The 20,361-nt window shown below is 38.8% G+C and overlaps 1 protein-coding gene across 1 annotated transcript in view; it reads right to left on the bottom strand.

Moving 5' to 3' along the window:
- Positions 1-2,323: 2,323 nt before the first annotated feature.
- LOC113407010 (cullin-1) overlaps positions 2,324-20,361 on the bottom strand; it is an 83,036-nt gene continuing 64,998 nt past the window's right edge. Inside the window, exons 10-22 of the mRNA XM_026654064.2 lie at positions 17,696-17,803; positions 17,500-17,606; positions 16,877-16,925; positions 16,306-16,437; positions 15,414-15,531; positions 13,804-13,880; positions 12,783-12,914; positions 10,080-10,172; positions 8,197-8,244; positions 8,033-8,115; positions 5,091-5,196; positions 3,239-3,352; positions 2,324-2,845 (exon numbers count right to left, since the gene is read on the bottom strand). Coding sequence (XP_026509849.1) covers positions 2,765-2,845; positions 3,239-3,352; positions 5,091-5,196; positions 8,033-8,115; positions 8,197-8,244; positions 10,080-10,172; positions 12,783-12,914; positions 13,804-13,880; positions 15,414-15,531; positions 16,306-16,437; positions 16,877-16,925; positions 17,500-17,606; positions 17,696-17,803 — 1,248 coding nt within the window. The 3' untranslated portion in view covers positions 2,324-2,764. The remainder of the gene's footprint in view (positions 2,846-3,238; positions 3,353-5,090; positions 5,197-8,032; positions 8,116-8,196; positions 8,245-10,079; positions 10,173-12,782; positions 12,915-13,803; positions 13,881-15,413; positions 15,532-16,305; positions 16,438-16,876; positions 16,926-17,499; positions 17,607-17,695; positions 17,804-20,361) is intronic.

The raw sequence follows: 20,361 nt of genomic DNA, 5'->3' as shown, positions 1-20,361 counted from the left end.
CTTATTTACCATGGAAAAGTTGGCATCTGTGGTACCAACCCTTGGCATGAGTTGTCCGCTTTTGGTGCACAACAGCTGCCAGAGCTGTATCACTCAAAATTGCAGACAAGGGCGAGGATAAACTTTCACAAAGTAGATGAGCTCAGTATATGAATTTTACTGCAAGAAGTTACACACTGTGTATTCTAGTCATATGCCAGATGGGAGCACAGTTCTCAAACCCCAGTTTATAGCCCACAGTGATCTTTTGTGTATTAGTGACCTTGATTACACACCTCTGCCATATAAACCTCTCTGACAGCCACCACTGTGGCATTCCCAAACTGGTGCTATTAGCTTCGAGAAGGTAAGTGCTGCAATGGCAGCAGTACCCGTGGTATTCCCTCCTGCTGAAGTAATGCAGCAACGCATTATCCTAGGGCTAGACGAACTACTCTACAAGTTGTCTAATGTTAACTTCCATGGGTCTCTGGCTGACTGCTGGAACGACTATTTTTCAAAGCTCCAGCAGAAACCAAGAATTAATCGATATCGCATTACTGAAAAAAGGCTCAGGAAAACAGCAGGCCCGCAGCCTACAGATCTGTTACCACTCTGTACCCTTATCAGTACTTCGGGAGGTCTAGCAGAAATGGATAATTGCTGATCTGTTAATTTGGGTTCTCTACAGGGCATTTCAGAAAGTGGCTGTAAATCCATCTGCTAGCTCACTTTAACCAGATTTTTTTCTTCTGCTTCCATTTGTTGGTCCAGAGCACTCCTATCCCTTTGTCTACCCTTGTGTAAAAACTACATGACCAATTTATCGGAACACAGTTGATCTACACAGGCTGCAGTTTGAACAAGGAGCTTGGTAAGCCATAGCAGAACAATTGCACTTTGAACTAAGCCACCCCACTGCTCTGTATGCTGAGTTTTCAAAGTGTGTTCACAGTAACCATTTCTGGCATTGTAAACATTTTCTCCCCCCTCCATTTCTAGTTTTCCATTGGAAGGAGGACTAAAGTGCTGACTGTTCTGCAGAAACATTTTTGAATAAGTCTAACCCAAAACAACCACCACATACTTCCACTCCATGGCTTGCACACAAATCAGTGTGTCAAAAATGCAACACTTTAAAAAATAACCAGAGACAACATTCCTCAACTACAAATGGCATTCACCACTTTCACAGCAGGGTTTGTATTACTGTAAGGGCAGACTGCAGTGTGTTGACATAGGCTTAGTAGCAGCATGTACACACTCAGACAGAGATGGTTGTGACACAAGATGGTTTTTAAAGCCTTTAGCTCACTTGTAACAGCTCCGTACAATTCAATATGGTATAGTCATTTTTGCCACTCTTTCTTCATCTGGCAAATTTTTGTTAAGCCTTCGCTATGGCAAAGCAGCAGTGCTTTTGACAAAGCAAAACCAGAACAGTTTTATCCCCACTAAATGCTTCAAGTCTAGAAGACGCAGAGTTGCTAAGACAATCTCCTCACACATCGTTGTTAGCCACCTTTCTTCACTTCCCATAATAAACACTGCGAAGCAATGGGTATTGCTAAGAAAACGAAGGTTTAATGCTATGGTGTCTCTGCATTGCCGAGTGCAGAAGGTGCACCGGAAAAATCAAGATGGAGCTTCTGCTCACACTGAGGACTTGGAAACACATACTAAGAGCAAAAATTTATTTTCCATTTGTAGAGATAGTGAGTACAGAACTCCCACCATTAGGAAACAAAGTTTTGGCTTCCACAGCCAGATTATGTAAGTTTAAAGAAATAATGCTGTAGATGTTAGAGCTAGAGTCCACTTATTCCAATATGAAAAAAAGATTTAGCTAAATGTTACCAACACACATGCCCAGATTCAAAACTAAAGCATTTATTCCCATTAAGTACCTAATTTAATAATAGTTTTGTCTGTAGGAATGTGCATCCAAAATGTATTACCCCACTATTCATAAAAGTGACATGATTAATCTTGGCCAAAAAATATTACCTGACAGCATAAGTAGATGAGTTTAGTTTCTGTTATATCCATTTTGAGAGAAATTCTGAAATTCAAATGCCAAAACATTGTTGCACATCTTCCAAGTATCTGCTATTTATCTTGAAAATTCAGTGTACACCTCTCCCCAAAAAGCCACAGCTACAGAATGATTTTTCAATCTAGTGATGTGTTTTGCTTGACTCACAGGGAAAGGAAAGAAAGCAAAACTAACAAATTATTGTAGCTTTCATAATCATTATACCTTTTATTTACATTTAGAAAGTAGTGAAACTTAAAACAATAAAACCAAATGCAACTTGTACAGAAATCTTTTAATTTTTTTTTATTTATCACATTAAAAAATGAAACACACTATACAAATGGTTTTTCATAGCAGATTACACATAGGTCCATTCAGACTCGCTCTCAAAGTGCTGCCGACATTTCTAAGTGCTGCCTGTGGGGGCAGCTATTTATCATATAGCCAATGTATTGATTTAAATGCAGTAGCATGCAACCCTCAGTGGAGAAGGGTTTGATTCCTCTCTGTTCTTAAATTAGGTTAAATGGCATTGGTGTCCATATTTACATACTTGAAATGTATCAATCCTGAGCAGTTCCGATGTAAATCTGAGACTGGCTGATGGGAGTCCTGGTCTCAGTTATTAAAAAGGGAGGTCCAAATGGCAGCAGACTGGCTGCTATGAAGTTCAGTTGTTTTCATTCTTTCCATCACATAACTATTTGCTGAGCGTCTCACACAGTCAGACAACTGCTAATAAAAATGCTAAGCCAAGTAACTGTAGGTGTCCTTCTCACCATCCACACGCTCCAAGTACTCCTTCTCAATCAGAATGTCAATGCATTTCTGTAGGGGAGACGTGGAAAGGCAAGGACTGCATTTCATAAAACAAACCCCAGGCAGGCACTTTGCAGCAGATATTTTAAAAGCAAGAAAACTTTGTTGTTGTTGTTGCTTACTATAAGCTTAACAGTTTTGGCTGCAAAGTACCATGCTGAATACATATTTCTCCTGAATACTAGCATTAAAACTATTTAGCAGGGAAATGGCATAAATAATGGACCATTTAAACTACGGCAATTTACTCTACATTCTTGACCATGCCTAGAAGAGGCCACTCACAAACACCATTCAATGGAATAAAGGTGACTTGTTATTTCTTTAATCTTTCTAAAATCAGTCCATTAACTCAGACGCTTGTTTAAAAAATTAAGATCCATTACTGCTGTTCTCACATACCTTAATTACTGGAACTCGTGGTTTGAATCTTGAGGACAGCTGGGTTAGAACTTCTCCAAGCAACTGCTGGTGTTTTAGAACCTTTCTCATTTTCATAATTCTCACAATAGCAGCCTAAATAGCAAAGTAGAAACAGACCACCTTAGGAAGATACAATTTGCCATTCTGGATCAAGCCAGTGGTTCCCAAACATTTCAATAAGACAACCCACCAACTCCATTTTGTCTCTTTCTGAGACCCATCCAGGGTCCAAATTTGTTGGGGGCGGATGGGAGCAAAATCATAGGCTATTATCTTTCTCCTCCTCACCCAGCCAAGGACACCAACCACCCACAGCAGCACTCTCCACTGCAACCATGACCTTGTCTCAGTGCACCACAGCAGCAACTCCTGTCCCATGGGGCTGGGGCCGGCTCCTCACTGTGGGGCTTACATAGGGTTGCCAACCCTCCCGGTTTAGCCGGGAGTCTCCTGGAATCAGACCCTATCTCCCAGAGGCTACTGACGCCAAACCGGGAGATTTTAGGTGCTAAAAGTCCGGAGGCACAGCGGGGCTAAGGCTCCCTGCCTAGCCTGGCCCTGCGCTGCTCTCAGAAGCAGACGGCACGTACCTGCGGCCCCTGGGGAGCAGGGGGTCTCTGCACACTACTCCCACCTCAAGTGCAAATGGGAACCGTGAGGGCAGTGTCAGCGCACGGAGACCCCTGCCCTCCCCACCTAGGAGCCGCTGCTAGAGGGGTGTGCTGGTCACTTTCAGGAGCCGCCCGAGGCAAGCGCCACCCCACGCACCCCAACCTCCTGCCCAGAACCCGCACCCAAACTCCCTCCCAGAGCCCAACCCCAACCCCCTGCCCCAGGCTCAGCTCAGAGCCCCCTCCCACACTCCAAACCCCTCAGCCCCACCCCCCAAGCTTGCACCCCCTCCCCCAGCCCAGTGAAAGAGAGTGCGGGAGAGCAAGTGACAGAGGGAGGGTGGGGGGCTGGGGTCTTGGAGAAGGGGCGGGGCAATGGTGTTTGGGTTTGTGCGATTAGATAGTTAGCAACCATAGGATTGCAACGTAGCATATGGGGGTCACAGAGCCGCTCAGGTTTGGCCCAGCCTCTCCTCTGTCATAATAGAGGGGTGGCTGAGCCAAATTAGGGAGAGTAGCATTTCATCAGATGGCAACACCTGGAGCTGGGCCCAGTGCTACGGGACAAGAGTCACCACTGAGCAGAGGGCTCACTCTCCCCCTTGGGAGCCTCTCCTCTGCACCAGGCCCACAACTCATCTAGAACCTTCCTGTGACCCGCTGTTTGGGAAACACTGTCTTTAGAGCTTTATCATGCCTCTACCAGTGGCTTGTATCTGCTAACGAAGAGGGGGATGAAAGCATTGACCAGTATACTCAGACTCAGGCCAGATGGTACCATTGTGATCATCTAGTCTGACCTGCATACCGCAGGCCACAGGACCTGACCCACCCACTCCTGTAATAGACCATAACCTCTGGCTGAGTTACTGAAGTCCTCAAATCATGATTTAAAGACTTCATGTTATAAAGAATCCACCATTTTGTCTAGTTAAACCAGCAACTGACCCATGCTCCACGCTGCAGAGGAAGGCAAACCCCCACCCCAGGTCTCTGCCAATATGACCTGGGGGAAAACTCCTTCCTGACCCCAAATATGGTGATCAATTAGATCCTGAGTATGTGGGCAAGTCCCACCAGCCAGAATTCAAAGAATTCACTGCAGTAACTCAGAGCCATTTCGTGTCCTATCTCCAGCAGTTGGGGATATTTGGTACTAGCAGTCGCAGATTGCCTACAATGGCATGTGGCTGATCTCATCATACTAACATCCAACCCACCTGAATCAGTAGTTTCCTGTCCTCCTCTATATTTTTGTGTGTAGTTTCCTGCTCCTGCTTCTGTTCAGTCTTCATTGGCACATTGATGTTTACCCTCAATTTTTTGCTGCCAGGAAAGGGAAGTTGAGTAAATAATTAGCCTAATTTCAAAAAGAAAATCTGAGTGGAAAGTTGGGAATATCTGATTACTCCTTCCATTTCCAGTTCTACAAAAAGAACCAATTCCTCCCATTTGCTCCCAACACAGCTTTTCTTACTTAGTGACAAGGAGGATAGGATAGGAGAGAAATTTCATAGTTGCCTCCTTTCCCCAAATGTGATCTTCAAATGATCTTAACTCTGATATTCTTTATTGTAAAGGCTACCTAGGCCAGATGGAATACATTTCATAGTACTCTAGGGTACACAAGCACAACTGGACACTAAATACCGTAATCCCAACAAAATGGTTAATACTACAAAGGTTTGTGATTTGTCAAAGTGATGAGATTTATCCATCAAACTCTCTCTCATGTGAATAGTCCCACTGAGTTTGCAGGATCAGAACACATTTGGACAAATCCTGGTACAAAAGCACACACTTAAATTGGGAGAACTGAACGTTTAGATTAAGTTTTGAGTCTTCTTTTAAGTAGAAAACCAAAATAGATCTCAAATTATGGCTTTGTTTTAAAAATAACTAAGATGACAAAATATAATGTTTGAAACACAGGAATTTTGATCACAAAAGCTAAATAAAAACTACTTGTGCATTTGACTGCTAAAGGAGTACAGACTTTGAAATTTAAAAGGAACTTATATCTAAGGGAGAAAAAAGATTTACCTGCATTACTCAATTCTAAAGTTCATTTATTTTTACCATTCATATTTATTCACTATTTACATTTTACTTAGCATGGGACCCAAAACTACAACTGCATACTGATGTGTAGATCCTGGCACCCATGTGAAACCCCACTGAAGTCAATATGGGTCCATCCACACAGACACTGTTGCAGGATCAGGGCCTTAAACAGTACAACCCTGTATGTCAGTTTCACTTTCTGGTCCTCACCAACTACTAGCACAATGCATATGAGAGAGAGTTTGATACTGCAGGAGAATTTACACATTAAAAACTTTAACAATAATAACTCAAAACAAAACTTCTATTCGTATTACATTTGCCTAAAAATAAAACATACAAAGCTTAAGATTTGTTCTGGGAACCAAGGATAACATTTTCAAAAGAGCCAAAGCCCTATTTTCAAGAGTCACTTGGGTATTTAGGGAACCTAAGTCTCATTGAAAGTGAGGCTTGTAAATTACTTTTGAAAAAGCAGAACTTTGAAAATTTACCACTTAATCTTCCTCAAGAACAAGCTGTGAACAATTTGGATTATTATTTATTTACCAGATCAACTGCAATTAGTTATCCCACAGACTTTTGGCCTCATTTGGAGTGTTGCCTCTAGTGAGAGAGAAATGGAATTGATGCTGCACTCCAATTTTATCAGCATACACATGGGACAACAGGGAATTACAACATTTAGGAGAAAAGTCAATATGTTGCTTTACTTATTACATTCTGATCCTAGTGAGGAGATAATTAATTTGTCTCAAGTATAGATATTGTTGCAAATTATACATTTGTATATTTTGTGAAGATTGGTATAAATCCTGACCCAAAAAACCAATATTGCAGTTTGATATTTTTCAAATAAGCCATATTTATAAACATCCCTATGAATCCACTGCACTGTTGAAAACAGAATTTTATCAATTTAACTGTTTTAAAATTCAAACAAAAGAAGTGGTTGATTTGTAAAAAGGAGAGTATAAAAAAAGATAGTGAACATTATATTAAATAAAGCAAAACAGATGGAAATACATCCAGTGTTAAAGAACACTGAACAAGGATGATCATGTTACCTGCTGATCACATTGCTAGTTATTACCATTCCACATTTAAAATAAGTAACATTATTTCAGAACACTAGACTGTAGAATGTGTAAATCTGATATGGCTACAATTACATGTAAATAAGAGGTTACTTCTAGACAAAGCATAACAATAACATCAGTGTTGCTAACACCAAATAATATAATGTTTATGAATTCTCATAAGAGAGAATACTCAGCCCTCTAGTTTGTTTGGAACAGCCCTCTAGCTCAGACACGGAAGAAAGGAAAAAGATTAAATACAAGGGAGGATTTCTAAATAAAAATTTAATTCATTTCAGTTATTTCATTTCACACAAAATGTGGTTTGTTTAATAGAATGTAGATTAAGTTACATGCGCTACACTAAAAGGTTTCTTAAATAAACCATCATCATCAGTATGGAATTCATAACTGAGATTAGGCCTACCCTTCAGCTAAGCACACAAACACTACTGTGCTGTAAGTAGTTTGAGACATATAGCTATAAAAATGGCACTGAAATAACAAGAGCTAACAGAAAGACACTGCAAAGAGAATCTTAGTTTTTAAGGCACTTCAGAGCTCAAAATCTCTAAATAAAGCACATTGCTCTTTTTCAGGGGCTGTTTTTAATGGCCATGCGCTTAAAACTTTGGATTTGGTGGTTTGTTTGTTTTTAAATGAATAAGACCCCTTTCAATGTAATTTATTTACTTGGCATGTGTAAGTCAGGACTAATGGCAAAAAACGCAGTGATGGCACGCCAGCCAAATGTGTCTATGTGATCAAAGTCTAACTAAATTAAATCAGATTTTACTGTGCCCCAGTGACTAGCAAGAATCAAGAGTTGAAGATGTGAGAGTATGTTTACTGACACTGCTGGTGAGTGCCATCCTGTTTGCTTTATAGACCCATTAGAGTGCTTGCTCAACCATAGCTATAGCATTGCTAAAAAGTGACACTATAAATAGCAGGAGCTTCAGAGAAACAGATTGTTACCATTTATACACAACCGGTTTATACTATTAGATTTTTCTTACTTTTTGTAACCAAGATATAGTTTTATTAAGGTATCTGGCTTCAATTCCACCTCATCCACATTTGCATTTTCATCTTCCAAAACCTACAAGAAACAAAAAATTATTATATATTTGCTAAAATGTTTTTCAATAAATTAAATATGCAAGAAAGCAAAAGAACTTACCAATAACTTTGACTTCAGTAAGATCTGTAGAACTTGTGCCAAGATATCCTACAAGTTACAGGAGAAATTATCAATGCCAACTTAAAATACATTTTTCTTTCAAATGTCCAATGAATTTTGACATTGAGTTATAACAAAATAATTGAAAGGACCTGCATGCACTGGAACTATTCAAATTTCATTTTACATAGCTACAAAAATACGAACTGCAGGCAGAATTAAAAATCACCAATAGGTACAGAAAAATTGCAAAAGTACAACATGTCGAGCATTCAGACAGTGAATTAACGATTGAGAAATACCACAAAAGCTTATGTGAAATATTAAAAACTTTTCATTTTAGAGGATTAAAGACAAAGAATTCCACTTTAGCATGAACCCAATAGTAGATTTTCCCCTTTCTTGTGCCAGACTACTCTGAGGTTCCTCAAATAGGCCAATTGCAAAGAACAGTTCTTTCCAATTACCCCTTTAATGATCCTTTCCCCACTAAATGGTGCTGACATGCAGGAAAGCATCTATCTAAAGACTATTAAATTTATGCTGAGTAAGAACTCAGAAAGTGGACCATGGCAGATGTCTGAATATTTTTCAGGCCTTATCTACACTGGGGCTTTTTTTCGATTACAAACACTGGAGGCCAGTCCCTGAGGAAGCCGCACCAGTGTATATCTCCAGTATAGACATGGAAGCTGCTATTTTCCCTGCTGAAAGTGAACCCAGTTTGAAGCAGGTGGACGCTCCATCCATGCAAATAGCAGCTTTGTCTGTTTACAACTGTGGGTTTCCGCTGAGTGCAGCTACATTGGTGGCTGACAATGTCCATAACAGAGGAAATTCCCCAATGTGGACAACCTATGTTTGAATTTTCTATGAAGCATCCAAAACTCTAATTTGTATTCACAGATTTATTCTCTCTTTGGCAGGTCACTTAAGTTTGCTGACCACAGATAATTTGATTTTCCCCCCGACATGCCTTAGAAGACCTTATGTGAGCCTATTCAAAAGAGAGACACCTGGTTTTTAACAGTTGAGGTACAGAGTCTGCTTTTGAAGATACAGTAGGGAATTGCCTCTCCAAGTAAAACACTTAGCCAATGCATCTATATTCTCAACGTGTTCATGTTCTTAAACTTTCAGGATATAAAACAGATGGGAAATTCTAGGAACCTGATAATAAAGGGAGACCACCACCTTTCCCAAAAACAGAAGTTTTAAAACAAAGGCTACGTCTTCACTACCCGCCGATCCGGCGGGTAGCAATCGGTTTATCGGGGATCGACTTACCGCGTCTCGTGAGGACGCGGTAAAATCGATCCCTGATGGCTCTACCGTCGACTCCGGAACTCCACCTCGACAAGAGGCGGTAGCGGAGTCGGCGGCAGCGCGGCAGCGGTCGACTTTCCCGCGTCTTCACCGCCAGGTAAGCCGACCTAAAATACGCAACTTCAGCTACGGTATTCACGTAGCTGAAGTTGCGTATCTTAGGTCGGAAGTCCGCTGTAGTGTAGACCTAGCCAAAAATACATGCACTAGAAAACCAATGACTAATTACAGGAGCAGAGGAGGGAGGCATAAAGTAATATAATTCTAAAGGATTCAGCATAGTGATCAATGAGAGAGTGTCTACACTTCAGGATTTGCTAGAAACCTCAGAAATAAAACCTAGAAGAGGTTATGATTACTAGAAACTGAACAGGAAGGTAAGTTGACCAACAAAGCAGCAACAACTGCTACCGCAAGAACAAAAACTAACATTTGAGTCAAACAAATCTCACCTCCTGCTCCCCTTTTCAGGACAGCAGTAAGTGTGCTGAACCCCATGAAAAGAGACTTTACATTGCATAAAACTAGTGTAATACAATACATAATTAAGACACTACCATTTTTATCTGAGTACTGTCTGTCAGCTGTTGAACAGTATAGGCATCTTCTGTGTTGTATTGTAGTAGGATTGCCATCTGGAATGTCGATGCCTTCCAGACCCCAAAAAAAGAAAAGAAAAAGGCCAAATATAAAATCTAAGTGAAAATACAAACAACTTGAATGGGTATTTGAACTTGACTGCCTTGGAAAATTCACCAATCATGAACACGAATACACAGACACACAAACACTCCCCCACCCAAACTAAATTGAAACCTTGATGAAGCCTGATAGATTAAACAGTTATGGCTAGGCAAAAAAAAAGGTTCATAATACTCAATTTGAAGGATTCATCACTTTAAAAAAGTGAATATGCAAAGTACGATACTTTTAAATGATCCTTCGTATCCAAGTCTACCATTTCTTCTCTGCTATTAAACAGCATTCAAATGGATGTTTAAGCAAAAATCTAGTTCTCAAAGATGTACTATTTTTAAAAAATGGGAGCTAGGGACTGTACTATAGTTATTTTTGGAAAGATTTTGAGTAAATTTTCCTCTATGCCTAAATATAATGAGAAAGCAAATAGGCATAATGTTTGCAGCAAAACCAAAAACAGTGAGACATAGTCATGCCTTCAGATATGTCTACACAACACTAACTTGAATGAGAGTTGTACGTGTGAACGATAATTGAGAGCTGAGAAAGTAGGCTCACATGCTTTCAGACTACGCTCTTTAAAGAGCTTCATGGAACTGCCAATAAAACATAAGATTTGCTATTTAAAATGGAAGATAAATCTTCACACCCGGAACCTTAAATGGAATCATTATGCAATGCAGCAAGTCTCTCTGTATGATACTTCACATGTGCCCACCATTATATTACCAACGTTCCAGTATTCTTTAAATCTAAATCCTAAGATTGTGACCAGTTGAACTACTTGCAGACAGTTCCTTCCATGTATCTCTTTTTACCCATACGTTTTCTGATTTCAAAATATTCCCCCTCAATTTGTTACCCAATTATGAGTATTTTCCATTTTATCCTTAACATAAAACCTAGACACAGACTATTGGATTTCACTACATGACATTAGAAACATTTTACATACAACTGTAGATACGACTAATTTCATCAAGGCCTATGGATAAGTGCCCTGTAGTTCATAAACACACCTATGGTTTGTTCAAGTTTATCACCAGTAGTATTAACAATATAAATGTACATTAAATGCGTAAGTTCAATAGCCTGAGTAAGGTATTTGAGAAGGCAAAAGTCTCAATTTATTTTAGATACTCAGATAAAAGCCTGATCCGCACACAGTTATGCACACATTTAGCTTTAAAGTCAACTGGATTTCTCATGTGAGTTAAGCAGTGTTCATAAGTGTTTTTCAGAGTGGCCAGGTGCAATATACACACATTTTAGGGTCTAACACTACGACCTAGGAATCTGATTTCCCTGCAAGTGTCCAGGTACTCACGCTAGCTCTCATTGAGCTGCTGCAAGTATAAATAGCAGTGTAGCCATGACAGCACGAAAAGCAGCAGCAGAGGCACAGCTGATCCGTGCCAAGTACACACATGCCTGAAACCAATGGGCTCAACCGTGCCTCCACTGCCACTACCTATGCTACTGCAGCGACACTGCTACTGGATGAGAGCTAGCATGAATATGTATACATGAGCAGGGGAATGACATCCCAAACTCGTAATGTAGACATAGCCTTAGAGAATTACAGAAATTATTAAATGAATTTAAAATACTAACGTCAAACCCCATTATATAGCGTTTACTCACTTAGTTTCAGTGTTCAGACAAGTACAAAATAGAGCTGAACATACCCTATATTTATATTAGGCTGTTTGTGTGTTGACATAGGTAGTCACTGTTTTAATTCCGGGCAGAATCTAAGTCAGATTTAGTCCCTCCCCGAAAACCAGAAGCTTACACCATACTGAATAATTTTGGGAGAATGTGAGTACTCAGCCATTTTAAAAAGGAGTATAAAATAGGTAGTGGGGTTATAAAACTCTTAACCCACTGATCTCACTTTAAAAAAAAAAAAAATACAATTTATCTTCTTACAATGGATACCTCAGGGACTGCTGGCATACCAGGATTAAGACAAGCTGGAAAGCTTCTTGAAAAAAGCAATGGAAAAACTTTTAAGGCCAGATTTTCAAAAAAGCTCAGCTCCTATTTAGGCACTAAAATGAAGTGGGAAGAATTTCCAAAAGGAGCCTTTCAAGGTTTTGAGCACTTTAAAATCTGCCTACTTTATTTTTTGTCTAAGTGGGTGCCAAACTCTTCGGAAAATCTGGACCTTAAACACTTTAAAAGGAAACTCAGTGATATGCATAATTTTTAAATGATTTTCCTTCTCACTGTTTAACCACCTCCAAAGTTTAGAGCTAAAATATATTTCCTAATTTTTTCTCCACCATTGCGCACTGATGTTTTGCTATTGTAGGGATGCTTGTGAAGGATTGACTCTTATTTTGAAGATACGTGAAGCATTTATTCTGAAACTTTTCTCCCCAATACACAGAATTACATATATATATTTTGTCTGACATATACCAAAAAATAGATCAAGTCAGGGACTTCCAACAGCAAGGTCCCTCTACATAACAGCTTGGAAGAACTCATCACAAAAATGTTTAGACTAGTCAATTATTCACTAAACCTTTCCACTAATACAAGGTTATTCTTACCTGTAATGTGTATCTATTTTTGAAACAGTTGGTAACCAGTTCCCCTTTGGATAGCTGATACAACCAGGTCAATTTTCTTCCACTATGACGACTGGCATAAAAAGCTGTAAATCTCTGATAACTGCGTTCCAACTGTATAAAAAAAATAAATAAAAAGAAAAACAACATCACTGCATTTTCACACTTCGAAGTGTATTTGAATCTACACTGTGTAAATCAATCCAGACCATGCTATGTTAACATGTCCTTTCCTAGGGGGGCCTAGATAGAAAATTTTTAAAAAAGGTTCTTCAGACTTGGATATGAGTTTCCTTTTATGATCAACTTCACTTTAAATGTCATACGGAAAGGAAAAGAAAACAGGCTTATTGTTCTTTTGTTCCTTTGCAAAGTATTAAGGAGGGCCTTAAAGGTCATTTCCTTTTCCCCCACTTCTCCTCCGCTACTCATTTGTTAAATTAGAAATTCAGGTCTTATCTAGCCTGAGGACCAGGGTGACTGGAAAAGCAGTCATCATGTCATCTCAAGAATCAACAGACTGAAAGCTGAGTAATTGAGAGGGTCAAAGTTTCTTAATAAAAACAAGAGCTTTAAAAGCATACACCCATTTTATTTTAATGACTACTGAACGTTCTGGAGGAAGGCCATCTTGTTTAAGGATTATGAGTGCCTCATCGGTAACAAAGAAGGATTACACATCTCAGACCTCCCTCTGGGAGGTCCTCCAGCACAATCAGGAAAGACAAGAGTTGACATTTCTGATACTTCGAAAATAAAAAAATAAGCAGGAAAAAAATCTTTCAGGCTTTCTTTATACACCATAAAACAAGAGAGATTAAAATCTAGGTTTTTTTATTTGAATGAATCCTTTGCAGGTCACCTTTAACAGAGGCAAAAATGTTCAAGTCATGACATTTTATGTCAGAAAATACTTGGGAGTTCATTTTAGGTCATCTTTGAGAAAAATTTAAACTGAAACTTTAGTTTATTTAATAGAAGATTAAAAAGCTTATCACCTCACCTCAGAAGGTAGAGCAAATGTGCAGGACTGCTGAAAGGGCCATGATCCAGAACTGAGAACCTGTATACTGAAATCCACTGGAAAAGAAATGTACATAGATTAACAGGCTAACAGCTCTCCCCCCTTTGGTATTACGGACCTGTCAATGTGCAGTTTGGGAGAGGCCAACTCAAAACAGGAGAGGTTTCTGTGTTGCCTGACCTGACATGGTGATGACACTAATATCAAAAGACAATGGGTAAGTATTACTATTTCTAAAACATATTGTTAAAATTAAAGACACTGTGTGAGGCAAATATAGGGTTGAGGGGTCAAATGTGTATTTACTCAGAATCTAAGTCACAATTCCCTGACATTTGCATGCATTTAATCTCATTCATTACCCTGTTAGCTTTTATCTTCTCTTTTCGAAAAGTAATTTTTTTTTTCAAAATTAATGCATAACTATTTAACTAAAAATCTGCTACTGGCAAGAACACAAGTGGCAAATTTATGTTTGTCAATTGCTTTTGAGACTCAGAGTGCATCTATAATGGGGGAGAAAAAACAAAATGCAACAGCAAGTCTCAAGAGTTCAGGTCAACTGACTCAGGCTTGTGGGACTAACGCTACAGGGATAAAAACAGAAGTGCAGATGCAGGGGCACCGGAAGGGGGAGGTTTGAGGTGGCCATGGCCCCATCACTTTTTACTTGCCTTAAGGACGAGCAACGGGGGCAGAGATGAGTGAGTGGGGGGCAGGGCCTTAGAGGAAAGAAGCGGAGCAGGGGATGGGGCCATGGACTGGGTGCCGTTGGGTCCCCCACTTTTAGGGAGCTTCCAGTGCTCCTGTGTAGACGTTCTCATTCAGGTTGGAGCCCAGGCACTGAGACCCAGCAAGGAGGTGTGGATCTCAGAGCCCGGGCTCCAGAACTAGTGGGAACGTATACATTGCTATTTTTAGCCCTGTTGACCTGAGGTCTGAGACTTTTTTGTGCAGCGCAGAAAGACTCTGAGACGCAAGGCAGAAGTGAATACATTATGTATTATAAAATAAAATTATATAAAACCTGAAGTAGGCCTTGCACAACATGGAATGTAATTAAGTAAAAACCAAGTGCTAACTCTATCTTGAAGCATTCCATTTCAAGAAGAAACTGAAATCAGAGACCTCTGAATCTGAAAGCAACAGGCCTAATTACTGAGCTAGAGGAGGACCTGTCGTTTTTCAGTACTATTCCTACAAGTCTCCCTGTTTAAGCAATGATTTTGGTCAAAGGAAAAAACATTTAACAAAAACACCAGGCTTCGCTTTTAGCAGAGGAGGATACACTATGTTGAATCCTCTCTCTGTAACAGCTAACCCCACTGCGATCTGTAAAACAAAAAGGAACCTGTTCAGATCAGGAGGCATGAGGTGCTGTTTGAAGACAGTGAACAGACCCAAAAAAAGTCTATCCAAGCTGAAGTTTTAATAACTCTAGCTTTCAGTGGCATGCTACATGAATCAAATACATCCCTCATTCAACACTTGGTCATTTCCCCTTGTATCTCTATAATTAAGGGAAGGTGCAGCTAATTTAACAATAACTCAGCTTTTAAGAGAAAGGTTATATTAAATTTAATACTTACAATCTAATGGTTCTGAATTTGTCAGGTGCTTTTTAAATTGCTCGTTCAAGTCCTTGCTTACACCAATATCTTGGAACATCCTCTGAAGTTTAGAGGTGTACTCAAAACCACAAGCTTGCTGTAATTAAAGAGCACAGCTTTGTCTGAAAGACCATGTATTTTGACACGGGGAGAACAAACAGAACAAGAAAAGTAGGGTTTTTCTGATTGGAATCAATTTTGCTAGAGGAATATATGACAAACCATTTCCTGCATGTCCAAAAATCACTCGGAAAGTTCTGAACCCATTTAGACAAGTCATGTTATTTTAACTGCTTTTTCTGTAGCTGTTCTGCCACCAAAAATGTGAGATCAACATTTTAAAAATTAAAATAAATCAGCCAGGAAACACTGTCATGAAAATTTACCAGTCTCAACATCTGGTCTACTTGCTAGCCCTTTATAACAACTATGAGAATGAAAAAGTTACTGACATTTTATTCCCCCTTCAAAAAAACTGCATACAAGTAAGGTTTGGCAAGATTGTTGTAAACAGCAGCACAGTTACGCAAAAAAATTATGAACTCAGCTGTATTGATAAATGATTATTTCACTTATCGCCGATGTCAAATTGCAACACAAAAAAAATCAACTGTTCTTAAGGTAGCATTCAGGGTTATTGAAAAAAGTGGCAGATTGGGGAGCTGTTTCAGCAGTTGTTTGCTTCGATAGCAGGCCCGCTTAAAGATCTCATTCCAAAGCAAGACATACTGACTGCAAATCCAAGGGGTCAAAAGACTTGTGAAATTTAAGTTTTGTATTTTTCTGATCAAATATTAAAAAGTGCATATATGCATTGTGTGTGGAAAGTAACAGTGCCTCCCTAGCCAGTGCTAAGAAAGGGAAGACTTACCTTGAGTTTAGAGATCATGCTTGCTTCAGCATCATCACTAGCACTGTTCTGGTGTACCAGTCTCTTTGCCAGCATTTTAGCATAGAATTTTTGAAACACATCTTTGTCTTCAATGTACTTGAATACAACCATCTGGAAAAGCCAAAAAACCTTTTTACAAAAGGAACACACCGGAAAATTTGTATCAAATCCAATTTTTAACTTCATTAAAAGTGTCATACATTTTAGCGTCATAATTATTTTTGAAATGTAAATGCAGTCTTTTTTTACATGTTAACCTTTGAAATAGTTCAGAAGAGATAAAATGGTTTTACACCATAATACACATTAAAGGGAATGTCGATTCTGTTCAGCTTTCTGAGGTATACTATTGATTGAATTAAGTCTTCTTCAAAAAACAAAAAAAAGGACTTTTGGCATTTTAAAAAAAATGTTACCAAAAGCTTTAAGCAATGAAATACACAGAATAAAAGTGTTGATTGCACATGACCTGCAACCTCCTGTGATGACCTTAAAATTATTATGAAATTTAAAAGTTTATGTAGAAGAAAACTCTATTTAAGAATCTTACCACTTGATTGAGTGTATCTTCTAGCTCTGCTTCTTCTGGATTCTTTGAGCTGCAGTCAAAGAAGAAGTGCATTACTGAGCAAATTTATTATTCATAACTTATGAATACCGTTACATTCTAGATTCATGACTTGTGAACTATCAGAGGGGTAGCCGTGTTAGTCTGAATCTGTAAAAAGCAACAGAGGGTCCTGTGGCACCTTTAAGACTAACAGAAGTATTGGGAGCATAAGCTTTCGTGGGTAAGAACCTCACTTCTTCAGATGCAAGAAGTGCATCTGAAGAAGAGAGGTTCTTACCCACGAAAACTTATGCTCCCAATACTTCTGTTAGTCTTAAAGGTGCCACAGGACCCTCTGTTGACTTGTGAACTGAAACTTAAGTCCAATATGGGATTTTCTTTGGAAAACAAAGTTTTTCAAGCATGTTCCTATTCAACTTTTTATATAGACTATTCAAGCAATTATTACTGCATTATCTTTTTTGCTTGAATTAAGTGTTTAACAACGTAAATATATTTCTATAGATGCAATGTGTAATTTCACTTCACCACTATGATAATTGTAATGTTTTAAACAAAAAAACCCTAGAAAACTAATTTTTATCTTTCCCTGTAAGACATACCTTTTCTTTAGCAAGGAGTCACAATATCGTGCCAGCAACTCTGGAGATTTACTGGATGACTGAGCCATTTTTGTCACTGCATTATTATTTATAAATCGACCACAAGCCTGCAAATTACACAAGGAAGTCAAAGTTTTGGAAATCCCCCTAAATCAGAGAGATCTAATGGTTACCACAGACATTAAACATACATTACCTTATCTAGTGCAGCCACAAAGCCAGCATCATTGTTGAAGGCAGACATGACTAGAGCATTATATTTCTTATGGACATCCAACACTGTCTGTACATACATTTTTGGATCCTGAAAGAAAACACAGCCCGTTGCTTGCAATGAAACTTGTTCAACTTTCTGCAAGTTTCTCCAAACAATGCAGTTGACCAATGTCTTCTTAAGCAGGTTTATAGAGTGAAAGTTTACACACCCAAAAAAAGTCATTACTACTGTAACAGATATGTAACTTGCTCAGAGTTGATTTATATATACTTGGGCATGTTGAATGTACGAGCACGGCTGCTGCATAAAGTATAAAGGGAAAAGCAATGATCTATTCAACCCCGTGCTATGCAAGTGTCCAACAAGGACATGTTTTGAAGACATAAGTTTAATTAAAACCAGACCTAATAGTTTGTTGTTCAATCAACCACAACACGGCAATTTCTAGAAGAAACCATGCAATTAGTTTTTCCAATAATAAGAACTTACTTTTGAATACTTTACTAGAATGCAAATTATCATTCAAATTCCCAACAAAGTAAGCCAAGATAGAAGCTAACAAAAAATGTTCCCCCTTGAACAATTACAAATACTGCAAGAAGGTTCAGAATCAAGATAGTAAGAAACATTTAAGGCAAGAATCTCAGGAGCACATGCAAGACAAAAATTGAGTCTTCTGATCACAACATGACATATCTGAAGATGCTAAATGTCACAAGAGTACTGATGAGGTAAGGAAAGAAAAGTAGCTGTATATAGGTGTCGGGAGAAGTATGTTCAGGGAAGTAGGCATGATGGTTCCCAAGGGAATGCAATGGAGCTGGTGGCTCTTAGGAGGATAGGGAGACAGGTGCAAGGAATTTGTGAAGGGAAAGCAGCAGAGAGGAGGAATGCAATGGTTTTTTCACTTTATCACCTGCTAGAAAGTCAACCACTTTGCTTAAAACACACAACTCTTTAGCTGTAGCTTCCAGAATCCTCACGTAACTTGAAGCCATCAGTTTATTTTTTTAAGAGGTCATTTTGAAAACCAGATATGATTTTGCTTTTGAAGTCAAACTCAGTTTTGTTTTGGTTTTTTTCTTTTCATTAAGAGACTATACTCTGCTCTCCCTAACCTCCCTTTCCTCTCCATAAAATTAAAATGCCTTCAAGTATATGAAAAATAATACATCTGATGACCTGCAATGTGTGTGTTTAAAGTAAGGCCGTCGATTAATCGCAATTAACTCACGCGATTAACTAAAAAAAAATTAATCGCGATTAATCGCAGTTTTAATCACAGCATTAAACAATAGAATACCAATTGAAATTTATTAAGTATTTTGGATATTTTTCTACATTTTCATGTCTACATTGTATTCTGTGTTGTAATTGAAATTAAAGTGTATATTTTTATTACAAATATTTGCACTGTAAAAATTATAAAAAGTAGTATTTTTCTATTCACCTCATACAAGTACTGTAGTGCAATCTCTGTCCTGAAAGTGCAATTTACAAATGCAGATTTTTTTATTTTTTTTTTAACTTAACTGCACTCAAAAACAAACAAAACAATGTAAAATGTCAGAGCCTACAAGTCCATTCAGTCCTACTTCTTGTATCACTAGGACAAACAAATTTGCTTATATTTACAGGAGATAATGATGTCCTCTTCTTATTTACAATGTCACCAGAAAGTGAGAACAGGCAATTGCATGGCACTTTTGTAGCTGGCATTTCGAGGTATTTACGTGCCAGATATGCTGAACATTCATATGCCCCTTCATGCTTCGGCCACCATTCCAAAGGACATGCTTCCATGCTGATGACGCTCGTTAAAAAAATAATGCGTCAATTACATTTGTGACTGAACTCCTTGGGGGAGAGCTGTATGTCCCCTGCTCTGTTTTACCCACATTCTGCCACATATTTCATGTAATAGCAGTCTCAGACGATGAGCCAGTACATGTTGTTTTAAGAACAATTTCACTGCAGATTTGACAAAACACAAAGAAGGTACCAATGTGAGATTTCTAAAGACAGCTACAGCACTCGACCCAAGATTTAAGAATCTGAAGTGCCTTCCAAAATCTGAGAGGGACGAGGTATGGAACATGATTTCAGAAGTTTTAAAAGAGCAACACTCTGATGGGGAAACTACAGAACCCGAACCACCAAAAAAGAAAGCCAGCCTTCTGCTGGTGGCATTTGACTCAGATGATGAAAACGGACATGCGTTGGTGCACAATGCTTTGGATTGTTATCGAGCAGAACCCTTCATCAGCATGGACGCATGTCCCCTGGAATGGTGGTTGAAGCATGACGGGACATATGAATCTTTAGCGCATCTGGCACGTAAATATCTTGCGATGCCGGCTAAAACAGTGCCATGTGAACACCTGTTCTCACTTTCATGTGACATTGTAAACAAGAAGAGGGCAGCATTATCTCCTGCAAATGTAAACAAACTTGTTTGTCTGAGCGATTTGCTGAACAAGAAGTAGGACTGAGTGGACTTGCAGACTCTAAAATTTTACATTGTTTTATTTTTGAATGCAGGTTTTTTTGGTACATAATTCTACATTTGTAAGTTCAACTTTCATGATAAAGAGATTGCACTACAGTACTTGTATTAGGTGAACTGAAATACCTTTTTTTTTTTT

Source organism: Terrapene carolina, unplaced genomic scaffold, assembly GCF_002925995.2.
Source record: "Terrapene carolina triunguis isolate 2854851 unplaced genomic scaffold, T_m_triunguis-2.0 Scaffold179, whole genome shotgun sequence".
Lineage (NCBI taxonomy): Eukaryota > Metazoa > Chordata > Testudines > Emydidae > Terrapene > Terrapene triunguis.
This window is presented reverse-complemented; position numbering and strand designations above follow the sequence as displayed.